Below are 13,860 nucleotides of genomic sequence, written 5' to 3'. Positions count from 1 at the left end.
AACCCTAGGAGCCAAGGGCTTGGGACCACTGGTGGGAATCGTCATTGGAGCCATGCAGTCACATCTGCTGCTGCTGCTGACCGCCGGGTCGGTTGATGATGGCGTCGATGCCCATATCCACGCTCGGCAATCGCTGTCCGTGGGGGTGAAGATAGGGACTGGGAGACTGAGACTGGCCGTGGCCGCCGTATCCGCCGTTGACGGAGCCGTTCGAGGAGACGGAGCTGGTGTATCCGTGGTGGGCGCCGGTGGCGGCGTGGTGGCCGTAGCCGCCGTACTGGGCGGCGTGCATGGGCTGGAGGTGGTGCAGGGAGGCCATGTAGCCCGCGGCCGAGGCGCTGCTGCCGCTGGCGGAGTGTCCGGAGGAGACGGTCTCCGGGCTACTGTAGGAGGCGTCTAGCTCGTCAACTGGGGTTAACCCGAGGCCGCTGATGCCGCTGTCATCGTCATACCCTGGTGGTAGTGGCTGCCCTGACTCCAGGCGCTCCCGTCTGGCCCCGGCGCGGGCTGCGCTTTGTAGGTTCTTGAGACCGTTCGACATGCACTGTACACGGATGTCAGGTTAGCTAGGGTTCCTCTCTCGTCATGTTGTTGCTGTTAAGGGGGAGTGTATCGTACCTTGGCCTCGACGACGTTCCACTTCTCTCCCGTGCGAGCAGCGAGACCGGACCAGATCTCCTTTCTCATGCTCATGTACTCCTTGGCCAGGCGTTCAAGCTTGCGATTGTCCCAGTCGTCGGCACCCTTGCGCTCCATCAGGCGCTCGTGGCGCTTTCTGCAGGCGTTGGGAGTCTTGTTGGGGAAATAGGTGGTCTGGATCTGGCCCCAGTTGAGGCCCTGGGAGCGGGCCGCGAGCAGCTGCTGATCATCCTGTGGGGTCCAGGCTCCCGAAGAGGCGCGGTGTTGCATCGGGGGTACGGAAACCGGGGGCGCAGAGACCGGGGCGTAGCTTTCGTACGTGGGCTGCGGCTGCTGCTGCATGGGGGCCGAGGAGGAGGGCATGGTGTAGTAGGCCGACTGCGGCATGGCCATGCGTTGGTTGTACATTGCGATTGGGTTTGCTGCGGGAGCGAGAGAGATTGGCATCGGGTTTGCGTAACGGTTGTGGTTGTGGCTGGAACTGGATGCCCGCGTGTGTTTGGGCATGATAACTCGGGAAAGTAGATATCGAAGAAAGAGTGGATAACTTGGAGAGAGACGAGATTGTCCGGTATAAAGTGAATGAGTGCAGATTACTGATTATCCTGCAAGAAGAGAAGCGAGTGTCCCGTTATGTTGTTGTTGATGATGATAATTCTGTGCCTCGCCTGGAGGTGGTTTATGGAAAGGTCGGTATTGGTTATAGGGCAGCAGAATTGGAGCGAAAGGAGATTGGCGGACTGAAGAGGAATCTAGAAAATCCGACTTAGGAAATATGATGAATATGACGAGAGAGAAAAAAAGGAAATAGGAGATAGAGGAAAAAAAGAAACTGTTGTGAGATGGAGAGAACTGTCTTGACAAGCGAATACAAGGTCAAAAGGAGGTCGTGAAGCCGGACATTGGGCCTGACTTTAAACAATATCACGGTCAGCCAGGGAGACAAAGAGACACAGAAGCGCGGTTACGATGAGGCCAGGGTTATGGAAGTCTGAAACAGGGCAACTTGACAGAACAAGGCTAAACGAGCTGCCAGAGCTGCCCATGAAACCCGTCTCGTGTGTCTAGAGGGACAGACAACGAGTCCTAGAGCTACAGACATTGGCCAGACGTCTCATCGGGATGGGCGTCTGTCTGAAGTCGGGCGCGTAGAACTGGCCGGGTCTGGAGGGCGGCTACACAATAGACCCTGGGGCAATGATCGGACGGGTCGCCAGGGTCCCGAAGAAGGGAGCAGTAGGGCTCAAACGGGAAGAGACTGGGGCTGGAAAGGGGATTTGAGACGGGTAGAGGTAGTGGGTAAGAGTAGGCGCCAGCCTTGCCGCGCTCGCGAGTGCCTATTTGGAGGAGGTTATCGGCCGTGTTAGGGCTGGATCATGCCACGACATGATGTGGGGTCGAACAAAGTCCCCGATTCCCTTGGAAGAAGGTAGCGAAGTAAGGTAGACGGCGGCAGCATTGAAGCTCCTAGACTGTATAGAGTTGTTGGAGCGGTCCGCAGCCCCCACGACGGCGGCGGAGGAGCCAATGAGGCGGGAGGCGGGAGATGAGGAAGGATAGGCGCATTGCATTGTGAGCGCGCGGTAGGTGGGCAAAGGTGGGCAATGTCGTAGACGAACTAAGTTAAGACGGTCAAGTCAAGGACACCTGCGGCCTGCCGTTGAATGCGGGTACTTTGAAGTAACGGTAGCAAGGGATCACTGGGTCTGGGGTCCGATCTACAGCCCGATCGACGAATATATGGGGCCAGCAGACGCGTTGTGAAGCGAAGAGAGAGCCCGGCTTCGTTCGAGTAGTCAGGTTCCTCGCATGAGCAGCAGGAGATTAGATGGAGATCTCGAAGGGCGCGTAGGCGAATGACGAGAGACTTGAGCATGAACCACTGGGTTCTCTTACAGTCGGAAGCATGAACTCGTAGCATCTTGGGTTGGACAGCGAGGCTTACGTCCCAGTGTAAGTGAGCGAGTGTTGACGGCATGGAGTGGAAAGTTATCCATGGACGATGAGGTGAGTGGACATGGGAAAGCAGAAAGCAGCGACATTGAAATTGAAGGTTAATTAGACGCGCGCCTGGAGTACAGAGTGGGGCGGTTCATTACCAGTGGACCTCGATGGATGGGTGCCGGGCCTTTTACTGGCCAGGAGTGGAAATAGCATCACGCTAACCTCTTCTGCTTTCGGGTCCACAGCGGGCCGGAGATTCTCCACCGAAATATATCCCCGCCCGGCATCCATGCCCTCCGTCGGGTCTCTCCCCTTCTCCTCCTTGAACCTTTCTGCAGTGTCACGCAAAGCATTTCCTACTATTACTCATTACTCTGTACTCTGTTTTCTATTGTGGAAACAAGCGAAGAGTGCACGGCTCCATCGCCTGCAGAACCAACACATTGCTGGGGCGGTATGCACTTCATTAACATCAAACAGCCCTCGAGGGAAGGCCGCATCTGCAAAGCAACCTCCGCAGCCGAGCGCTTGTTTCTCTCGTGACCCTAGGGCGACCTGAATGACGCCGGAAACGACGACCTTTTGTTTGTTTGCTACCGATCCTCACGCCATGCAGAATCATGTATTACTCGACGCGAGACTCGGAGGGCAGTGAAACCCTAACCATCGCCGTGCCGTGTTATAGATAGTAGATTGCTGCAATATCGTTTTCCATATGTTTCTGTTATGAACGACAAGTCGAGAATGGCCTGTTTTCTTTGCTATGCGGGAACTCATCTCCTCACGACTTGGGGAGAAATGTTGGACCTCGATTCTTATTTTACCTACCTTACGAAGAAGCTTGGGATGGTGAAGTAGAACTTGCATCACTCTCGGTTTTTGAAGAGCGGATCACCTGCAGAGTCTTGGTACATCATCATACTTTGAGGCCCAACAGGATAATTCCTATGATCTTACGCGAAAAACACGGATGGCTATGGTGTTATGGGACTGGATTGTGGTTCTTTACCATTGAAACATACCGGTATCCCACACTAACACCACATGGAAGCCTTGGTTCGTTCCTAGCAATGGGTAAGAATTCAACTTTGGCCGACCTATGCCCACGCAGTTGTTGTTGGCAGCATAAAAGTGCCGGTGGCAAACTGACAGAGGAAGCCGGCCGGGCCACCAATAGCTTGAGCACGGTCCATTTAGCAGGCATCTTCAAATGCGCGGGGCAGACCAGCGGATGAATAGTGCCTCTGCTAAGGATGATCCCACAAGCCGCCAAATGGGTTAGGTTCCTCTTCTGTCAGCGGTACCCAATGATGATTTGTGGCTGCACTTCTTCAACTTCCTACCTGTAACCTGGATGCATGTGCCTGTGTGCCTGGTAAGGAAGGCAGTAATGTGGCACTGGGGCTTACACCAGGATGGAGGCACCATAGGAGAGGGGGCTTCCTTCGAATCCCACGTTCCAGCAGTTGGTTTTCAAAGAGAACGCAATGCGCCACGTTGGCTCACTGTAGTTCCGTGTGGGCGGCTCCTAAGGCGTTTTAGCCATGTTGGTGGTAGCTGATTGTGCCGATGTGGTGGATTCTAGACCTCGTTCTTTGTTGTCGGATGAGGCAAAGCCCATTGATAAGGTACCTACCTACCTACCTTAGCCTGTAGGTACGTATGGGGCAAAAGGCTTGTGGCTGCAGCTGTCAGCTTGGCTGGAAGGAAAAATAGAAGATGAAAATTACCCCTCCAGATCTGCAACGGAAAGCCAAGCCGACAAAGTACCCAAGGGAAGTCAAGGTCAAAGAGAAGGGTTAGGTTAGGGGAAACAAAACAAGCATTCAAAATCCCGTTCTGTTCCGTTCCTCTCCATTCGTTCCTTCCATTCCACAGACGGCAATTCTAGGTACAAGGCAAAACCTAGGCAGATAAGACCGATAAGGCGAGACCCCTGCTCACCTCACCCATCCCTTACTGAGGTGCTCACACCTCTCTCGTCCTGCACTCCAACCACAAGCTGCCTAGGCCTAAGTTAAGGTACTTCGCAACTCCAATTATTAACTTACCTACCTACCTGCCGTGCTTTCTTTACCTCCACGTTTGTTCCTACCTTACCTCACCACCATTGAACCCCGACTTCCCTTCTCAGCATCTTCACCTCGCTGGGGGAAAGAAAGGAAGGGACTTTGGTGGCCACTAGTTGTCTGCTGACCACCGGCTTCTCCTCGCCTTTTGACAGGTCAACGTCGCAGGCATCTTACAATCTCACATCGCTTTTGCCTTCTTCACATCACTTTTTCTCCAACAGTCATTCTCTCTTTCTTTGATTATCCAGACAAGCACTCAGACTGTGAGCCACTCATAGGGGTAAGAGCGACTTTCCTCACCTGTCATACGTGTGACCCGTCTTGAACACAAACAACAGCCGCTCTTCCATTTCTCATTTCCCTACTACGTTCAAATTTACCTAGCTTCACTTCTCATACCTCACAAATTTCATATTTACCAGTCAGTGGACTCACATGGAGTAACAGTCAATTCGCAGCTTAGTCCCGAACGGTCAACTAGGAATCAATCACTTTCACCTACTACACATTTTCTAGCACCTTCCCGACCCAGTATCGCAAGACCGACGGAAAAATCGAAAGATCGAAAGATCGCGAGACCGAAGAAATACAGGATCACAAGATATCAGACCGATTTACTACAACCATCATCAACACAATGAATCCTGACACATCCAACTTTACCCACTCAGTCCCAACTGGACAAGGCACATCCATCGGCATGAGCGATAATATCCTCATGGCATGGCCAACCACTTCAGTGATGGGAGCTTTCGTTGTGGCTTGGCTCATCTTGTGTGCCTCGGTGCGCTTCAGACGCATCAACGCCCTGCAGAAACGCATGGGCTACACTGACCGCGATTCTCTTGCCGGCATGAGCAACACCGATGCTCAGCTCATCCTCAAGCACCTTATCGAATATGAGTTTCCCAAGTTTTACCTGCTTTCGCTCCAGTTCGCCATCTTCAAGGTATGCCCACCCTGTTGGCCCCTTGCGCCTATGATATAGAGTATGGCTACTGACTTCAAAGTACAGACCTATGGCTTCGAGACTGTATCCAAACTCATTGTGGCTACCAAGAATTTGGCCGATCCTGAGAACGCACAGAAGAGGTAACATCCATGAGGACTAGAACTCATCGTGCATTCTCAACTTCAAAACGTGGTCAATTAGCTAACACAAATTTTCCAGATATGAGGACACCACCATCATCTTTGGCGAGTACGTTGAGCACCTTCTGTATCTTTCCCCCAATACCCTTCCGCCTGCTGACAATCTCCTGCCAGATTTTCCATGAACCCCCCAACTTCGGACCGCGCCCTCAAGGCCATCTCTCGCATGAACTTCCTCCACAGCAGCTACAAAGCCCGCAACCAGATCTCCAACGCTGACTTCCTCTACACCCTCGCCGTCTGCGTCACGGAGCCCATCCACTTCATGCGCTTCTACGAATGGCGCGACCTCACCGACATGGAGGTCTGCGCCATCGGCACCCACTGGAAGGCCATTGGCGATGCCATGGATATCCAGTACAAGGGATATCTCACTCAGGACTCATGGGCCGACGGTATCGAATTCGTCAACGACATCACCGCCTGGGCCAAGCGCTACGAGATTGAGGCCATGAAGCCCGCTGGCACCAACATCCGCGCGGGCGCCCAGCTGACACGCATGCTCCTCTGGCATGTTCCGGGCTTTGCTAAGCCTTTCGCCAAAGAGGTATTGACCGTTCTCATGGGAGAACGCGTCCGTGACACCTTCTGGTGAGTGTTCTTCCCGACCTCTTCCCCTCCTCCTACCGCTGAATAAGAAAAGAAAAAACTAACACTTGTGCCCATCACAGCTTCCCGGAACCCGGCATCGTCGCATCTCTCACAGCCTACGCCGCCCTCGTCGCCCGCCGCTTCTTCGTCCGCTACTTCATGCTTCCCCGCTTCTCCCCCGTCGTCTTCTTCTCCGATCCGGACCCCAAGACCGGCCGCATCCTGCACCACGATTACCTCGTCCACCCGTACTACATCCCCGCCACCTTCTGGAACCGCTGGGGCCCCGTCGCGCTGATCACCCGTCTCCTGGGTGGTACCGTCCCCGGCTCGGAGAAGATGATGCCGCACGGCTTCCTCGTCGAGGATATTGGTCCCAAGGAGAAGATGGGTAAAGGTTCGGCCGAGTTGGCTGAGGGGGTTGAGATGCTTCGCTGCCGTGGTCGCGGTGCCTGTCCCTTTTCGGGATGAGTGTTGATGGTGTATAACTATTACAGATGAGAATGACGGGAAACAACAGGGTCTTCAAGGAAGAGACATACAAGCATGTAAGATTGCGGAATCGATGCTTCCGAGAGGGACGCTCATGAACAGGCGTTTTGGTTTCTTCCGTGCGTCTGTATGGGCTGAGCTTAGGGACCTTGGGATTCGAGCCAGTTGGCGACCCAGGAGATTCGCCGATACATAGCCTCGTATACCCAGGGCATAATACATTCTCTCTTCATTGAGCGCTTAGAAGGAGTATAATTTTTTCACCGTGTTATTTGACTTTCACCTCATTGCCGTCACACAACCTCGACTACTATTTTTTCTTCGCCTGGGGGAATCTGCTGCATTTGGCCATGCTATCATAAATTCATTACCTCCGCGCCCCATGCTCCTCCTCTCTTTCATCTCTCCAAAAGTTGTCTCCGCTTTTGTGTTACTCTCTTCACGGCCCGGCGATCCCGAGGCCAACGCGGCCTTGCCCACCGCCGCCGCCGCCATACGGTCCCACGCCAGCGCTCATACTCCCGCCCGAATTCGTCCCCGTGCGCTCACGCATCCTCCTACCCTCCATAAGACCTCGCAAGCCTCGCTTCTGCAGGCCGATGACGGAGCTGAGCTCCCCTCCCCAGACCTCGCGCATACCGCCGCGCTCCGAGTCGCCAATCTCGGAGCTCCATTCGGACCCGCTGACGCTCGTCGTGGCGCTGAGTTCGTCGCTAGACGGTCGACCGGAGGACATTGCGGTGTTGATACGGAGCGCCGCAGTGCGCGAAGAAAGACCGTCTGCCCCGCCGCTGCCGTTTTGGGAGTCTTCTGAGGGGAACAGTGGAGAACCCATGGCGTCCAAGGGTACGAAGAAGTTGGGGTTCAGGGAGCCGTCGATGCCGCGGCCACCACCGGCGGCCATGGCCGTCGCGTTGAAGACGGCGGCTGCGTTTCTCGAGTCCAAGAGTGCGTGTAGGCGCTCGACTACTGCCTCGAGAAGCCCGTCGATCCGGTATGGGCGGGCGATTTGAAGAAGTGAACACAAGATGGGAGGTGTGCACAGTGGCGATGACGGAGGCGGCAGTGAGGACGTGTAGAGGAAGTGCAGGAGGGCCTGCACCGTGAGATAGGTGTGAGGAAGGTACAAGCATCGAGGCCGCGAGTTCGGTGGTAGAGACCTCGGGGTCGGGGCTGAGTTGACTGTGGCGGGATCGACACCGCCGGCCGAGCCCGGTAGGGAGAACGAGGCTGCCGAGGCGCTGGTCGGAGCTGTACTCGGGGCCTTTGCCGATGATCCGGATGAGAGCACAGTACTGGCCATGGACGTCGAGCTTTCGGCTGTGTTGCGGGATGGGGTGATTGTGAGAGCGGAATTTCTGATGGGGTTGTTGACTCCAGATCGAAGAGTCATGGCATCGCTACCATCCTGAGTTGCCGTCCCTTCTCGCAACAGCTGCACAAAGTAGGGGCCCCATCGCCGTGCCACCATCCTAGAATTAATGGGTATCCGCTCCCCGTGTAAGCATAGGATATCCATATCGGAAAGCTCCCGCATCGCCAGTGCCTTTTCGCCAAGCTCCTCGGCCGCCCTGGAGTGGAAGCGCCCACCGGCCGTAGTTCCTGCTTTTCTAGCTAGACTTAATCCCGGGCTAGTGTAAGGACTACTGGCTGATACGAAGCCAGACATGGGCGTCGTCTTTCTCGGGTTGTCGTAGAACCCAAAAGCTTCCAGCTCAACCATGCAAACATTGGAAAAGTTGATACGACGATGGTTATAATCATCGACGAGACTTCGTTTCCGGTTGCCAAGAATCACAAAAGTGTTCCTGCGGTTCCAAAGCACACCGCGGTTCCAGCTGCCTTGGCTGAAGACAGCACCACCCGCATCAATCCGCGACCAGGTCAATGTCTTGAGGTCAAGAGCCCACAACGCATACTCCTGCTTCGAAGACGTCAGGTATGTGCCGCTCACGACAAAGTAGGTATCGATGACGCCGCCGTTCGGAAACCGCAGCCCTGGGGGCGAGTAAGAGCCCGACATGGGTTTCTCCGTCAATGTGCCGTCTGAAGATCGGATTTGTAGTTCAAGCTTGACGTCCAGGAAGTTGTAGTTTGAATAGATGAGCATTGAGGATCCAGGCTCACGAGCTTCTTGGCTGATGCCGCCCTCCCGTTGATATCCATTGACGCTTGACTTTCCAATTCGTGCCGTAACAGAGGGGGGTAAAGGAGCAACGACGCTTCTGTAAGCGCCGCAGCTCTTGTCGAGAGGTTCGATAGCGGTCCACTTGAGGCTGCGAAGGTTGAAAACACTAATTTGCTCAATGTAGTGGTTTGCGCCATCCTGGCCACCAACCACCACCATTTCAGCACCGCCGGTTCCATCAATGTTGATCCCTATCCTCCCTTCGTTGGGGTTGCCGGATGATGGATTGTGCTGCAATGCCGACAGTGGCGCCTTGTGCGAGGCGAACGATGCCGACGAAGGCAATATGCAGGCGCAGTGGGCGTAACGTCCTTGCGGGGGATCTTGGGTTGGAATGTAGGTCCACTTTCGGGTGGGAATATCGTAGATGTAAATGTCCGACATGACGGTCACCTGTGGCTGCTGATCCGGGCCTGCGTTCGCTTGATTTGGTGTGGGAGACATGCCTCCATAGCATACCAACTTAGTGTCTCCTAATGGACACACGGAGTGGAAGTATCGAGGCGGTGGTATATCGCCTGTGGTTTCCAGCTTCGACCAATGCCTGCGGATCAAGTCCAACTCGTACAGATCGGATGTCAGAGGAGCCGGGCGACTCCGCGACAGAATTCTTCCTCCAAAGACATAAAGTTTATCCCCTAGTATAGTTGTTGTAGCTCCGACAAGCGGATGCGGTTCCCTGCCTGTCGTCCTATGCACATTGCACATAAGTCCGGATAGATGCGCCGAGGATGAGGACGCAGTGGGTGTACCAACCGCCGACGCGGGTGTTCTTTGTTGGTTGGAAGACTGGTTGGAAGATGGAGAAGGGCCTGCTGACAAGGGACCGTTGCTCCGCGGAGTCAAGTTTGGTGGTTCCCTATTATTATTATCGTCGGCTCCATCTTGTCTCGAGGAGCTTGCTAAGCTACTCTGGCTGCTGGCCATGTCGGCGTTGTATCCTGATCCGCCGCTGTACATCTGAGCTCGTTCCGCTGAGGCGCTAGAGTCCATCGTACTGGTACGACTATACATATCATCGGCCGGAGCTTCCTCGATGGCACCGAGACCCCCCAAATTGTAATGTGCAGGAGGTGCTTCAGGCCCCGTAGGAGAAGGAAACGACGCTGGCGGTTCGGGTAGTGGTTTGGCGAGGCTGCTCTGTAGGCTCAGACTCCTCCCATGCTGGAGCTGCTGGGCCGGGCGATTTTTGGACGAGTTTGGAACGGGTGTCGGCGTCGAAGAGGTGGGGGGAGAGGGCGACGAGGTCAAGCTTGGCGAGACGCTGTGCAGACCCAAGCGAGAAAGTGACGGCTGTCTTGTCAGCCTCGATTCGCCGTCTCGACTCGGGGCGAACTTTTTGAAGCCGCGATACACGCCCGAGAGGATATCTGAAGTCGTTTTGGTTGTAGGAGGAGATCTGTCCTGCTCCGTCTCCGAATCGGAAAAGCGCGAGAGATCGCCCTGCGCGGAAGACTGGTTCGAGGTTAGTCCCGGGCCAGACATTGCGACACAATCAGCCCCCAGGCTGTGGATACAGCCTGGAGAGCGATGCGCAACAGAAACAGTCTCGGCGGGTGGAGAAAAAGAATAGCGCTCAGAGGCTCAAAAAAGGAGGTTGAGTGGTTTTCATGTAGGGCGGGATTTGGGAGCCGAGTCGGTCAAGCAAGGTGGGTTCGGGAGGAGAGAGGAACTCGGCAGAAACTGCTGCTTCTGCGCCAGGTTGCCAAGGTCTGATTCGGCGTCGATACCACAAGATTTGCAATAGGCCAGAGCAATCGCAAAGAAGTAGACAAGAAGAGTAGTCGCGGTAAAGAAGCGGTGGGGTGAGGAAGTGCAGAGGGTGGCCGGCTCGTTCTTGAGGTCCGAGGTGGTGAAGAAGTGAGGGCACACCGACACACGACAATGCTAGAGCCAGAAGAAAGCCCAAGAAGCGGAAACCAAAGGTAAGAAAGGGAAAATGCAGAAAAATGAAAATTGAGTAGATGATGAAGCGAACAGAAACCCCAGCTCAAGCAATCCCAACCCAGGTTCGCTTGTTCATCCGGCTCTGCTAGGCCCCTGGTAACTTATGACGGGTAGGCTCCGGTTGAGTATCTGTCTGGCTTTCACTCTGTGCGTGTTGTGCGTCTGTGTCTCCGGGGTGGATTCCTGGACTAGACCGGGCTCGGCTGGGATTGGGACTGGGCTGGGCTGAGGGAGCGAGGCCTTGTCTGCTCCGTTCTTTTGTGCGTGTTTCCCTCTCACTTCCTCTTTCTCTTTCTCTCTTGTCCGTTATTTCTCCCCACAGTTGACAGGAAGCGGCGCACAAGAGATAGAGTGGGATGTGGGCTAGGGTGTGGAGGACAAATGGGCACAGGATGTGGATGGGGATCATGGATGGGATAGGAGGGGAGGGGGAGTGGACGAGAATGGGCAACGAGATTGAAGTCTATGGAGTACGAAGTACGAACGGTACGCACCTAGGACCAGGGGAGGCGCAGGGACTCCAAGAAGTCGATCGGGTCAAAAGTCAATGAGTTGACTTAAGTCGAGTTGAGTCGAGTAGGAAGCGAGGCGAAGTCTTGGGGGTTTAGATTCAAGCGAGGGTGCTCGGCAGGCAGAGAAAAAAAAAGGACCAATGTCGAAGAACGATAACGACGACGGAGACAGCGAGCGGCGACAGCGAGGGCGACGGGGACAGCGGTCTCGAGACGACTCAGGTGCGGTGAGCAGCAAGAATTGAGGGTCGTTCTCTGGTACGGTAGGGTATCCGTACGCGGTACAGACGACAGAGAGCACTGTATCTGGATGTAGAGTCGCAACAAGGTATGCGTATGGGGGACGTGTGTTGTAGGGTCACGACGGTTGTACCCAGCAGGCTTCAGCAAGTTCAGTGCCGTGCGGAAGAGACCTGGCGGGTGAGGCAAAAGTGGAAAAGGCGACGGGACCGAAAAAAAAGGGATCCGCGTAAGTATGGAGTCGAAGTCCGACGATGAGGAGTATTTCCAAGAGGGACTAGGAGCAGTAGTAGGGGCGGCGGCAACGGCCGGAGGACCACCAGCAAGGTTGCAATGGTTAATTTCCAGATGCCTGCTCCTTTGGGCGAAGAAAGTGTCGATGTAGGGACAAGCGTGTGCTGTAGGCGTCTTGGTTTTGACTTGTGCTTTTGGCACTGGGAAGAGTCGACGAGGTTGTGGAGGGGGGCGTTCGTTTGGTTTTGGACGCACAGACTGACTTTGGGTAGACGGACCGGGCAGAGGGTTGAAAAGCAGCTTGAGCTCCGAGGCAGACGCGAGGGAAGAAGTGGGCTGAACGGCGGGTCGAACCTGTGAGGGCGAAGTATCTTGAAGGTACTGCGAGTTCCGCAGACCGATTCGAGCTTTGGGAAGATGGAGGTGTGAAAGACGGCAGCAGGGGAATGCAACTGTGACTGCGACTGCGACTACTGCTGCTGCTGCTGGTGATGCCGATGCGTAAGGTAGGCTGGCGGGGAATATGCGAGATGTATTCGTACAGACTGAGAGTAGGTATGCAGTGTGTATGTGTGTGTGTGTGTGTGCGAGGTGCAGCTTGCAGAAAGAGTCGATGTGCCCTGGGTGGAGGTGAGAGCAACGAGATATGGGATATGATGGACTGGACGGTTTCTCTAAAGTCTGTCTGGCCCAACTTGTATTCGTAGGCTAGTCAAGAAGAGTGTGAGAGAGAGCGAGAGAGTGAGTGAGTGAGAGAGCGCGCGCCAGGCGATGCGCGATGCGAGATGCGAAACGAAACGAAGCAGAGACAAGGCGACGAGTGGAAGCAGGTATTCGTGGTTGTACCGCAGTAACCGTACTCCGTCCGTAGTGCCGTGAGGTGGTGGACGGCGATGTTTCAACGTAGGTGTCGTGGGTGTGCAGCGCAGTGCAGTGCCCTCCTAATTCTCAGGTGCCCGGTATCCGTACCCAAGGTCGGTATTCTATTCGTACGTGAGCAGCTGTGCAGGGCAGACACCTAGACACTGGCTTCACTGACAGTGGACGGCGTAGCGCTCTCACTTCACGGCTAGGCGGTCTAAGAGCGTCCAGGAGAGAGCATGGGAAATGGGGCTCGTGATGGGGATTTGGCGTGAATGGGGGTGGTTTGGGAGAGTGGGAGGGGGGGAGGCGGGAGGGGAAAGGGGAGGGAAGAAAGAAACCCGAAGGTGTAAAAGTGACTCGGGGAACGTCTGGGCAAGCCGCAAAGTGGGTAAAGGGGGGGGGGGGGAGGGAAAGAGAAAGAGAACAAATGGTTGGGAGGAGAACTCGAGAAGGGAGGGGAGGGAGCCGATTGTTGCCGGGTGTGGAATAGTCTCATTTGGGTGAGTCTGGAGTCGAACCTTTTCTAATGTTCCATTGGCTACCTTAAAGCCTTAATGACAATGTTCATTAACATACTCCGTACGATACTCCGTAGCAATCGTGTACTTAAATGTCGCAGTGTTTTTGTTTCGTTTGCCTGGCTTTCGCTCACTGAGTCTAAGGAAATACACAAATAAACGAGAAAAGGGGTACGAAGTGTCGACTGAAAATGTGCAAGTATCTTGTGCTCCTTGCTAAATCCCATGCCGCCGGTCAGCCGCCCAGGTGCTGGAATCCAAAAATGTGTACGGAGTAATACGCAGTAAAAAAAAAGCACACCTTGCCTTACTTGGCAAATCTATCCTTGATAAACACCATCGTATTTTCATACTTTGCCCTTATTCTCTAGACCGCATGCTCTCTCTCACCCGTGACCACATAGACACAGCATCATACTGCCCTGTGCTCAGGTTTAGCTCAAAAGTGAACTCATCTCATAACGTCT

General features: G+C 54.6%; 4 protein-coding genes across 4 annotated transcripts; 1 reads left to right on the top strand and 3 right to left on the bottom strand.

Annotated features, from left to right (window-relative positions):
* Positions 1–58: 58 nt before the first annotated feature.
* Positions 59–1,047, bottom strand: CLUP02_14430 (myb family transcription factor; the record flags this gene model as incomplete). The annotated part of the gene is made up of 2 exons (XM_049293358.1): positions 59–544; positions 619–1,047. 2 exons carry the CDS (start codon positions 1,045–1,047, stop codon positions 59–61), a joined length of 915 nt encoding a protein of 304 aa, XP_049150504.1.
* A 4,245-nt stretch (positions 1,048–5,292) lies between these two features.
* On the top strand, positions 5,293–6,869 carry CLUP02_14429 (uncharacterized protein; the record flags this gene model as incomplete). The annotated part of the gene is made up of 5 exons (XM_049293357.1): positions 5,293–5,604; positions 5,671–5,747; positions 5,827–5,856; positions 5,922–6,398; positions 6,479–6,869. 5 exons carry the CDS (start codon positions 5,293–5,295, stop codon positions 6,867–6,869), a joined length of 1,287 nt encoding a protein of 428 aa, XP_049150503.1.
* A 460-nt stretch (positions 6,870–7,329) lies between these two features.
* On the bottom strand, positions 7,330–10,563 carry CLUP02_14428 (kelch domain-containing protein; the record flags this gene model as incomplete). Its single annotated transcript, XM_049293356.1, has 1 exon — positions 7,330–10,563. One exon carries the CDS (start codon positions 10,561–10,563, stop codon positions 7,330–7,332), a length of 3,234 nt encoding a protein of 1,077 aa, XP_049150502.1.
* Positions 10,564–10,686: 123 nt separating this feature from the next.
* On the bottom strand, positions 10,687–13,620 carry CLUP02_14427 (uncharacterized protein; the record flags this gene model as incomplete). The annotated part of the gene is made up of 13 exons (XM_049293355.1): positions 10,687–10,914; positions 10,949–11,067; positions 11,127–11,280; positions 11,346–11,519; positions 11,676–11,754; positions 11,839–12,211; positions 12,267–12,719; positions 12,811–12,952; positions 13,005–13,029; positions 13,074–13,243; positions 13,301–13,398; positions 13,459–13,512; positions 13,569–13,620. The coding sequence occupies 13 exons, from the start codon at positions 13,618–13,620 to the stop codon at positions 10,687–10,689; spliced, it is 2,121 nt and encodes a 706-aa protein (XP_049150501.1).
* Positions 13,621–13,860: the final 240 nt, after the last annotated feature.

The sequence above is a fragment of the Colletotrichum lupini genome, chromosome 7, assembly GCF_023278565.1.
Source record: "Colletotrichum lupini chromosome 7, complete sequence".
Classification (NCBI taxonomy): domain Eukaryota; kingdom Fungi; phylum Ascomycota; class Sordariomycetes; order Glomerellales; family Glomerellaceae; genus Colletotrichum; species Colletotrichum lupini.
This window is presented reverse-complemented; position numbering and strand designations above follow the sequence as displayed.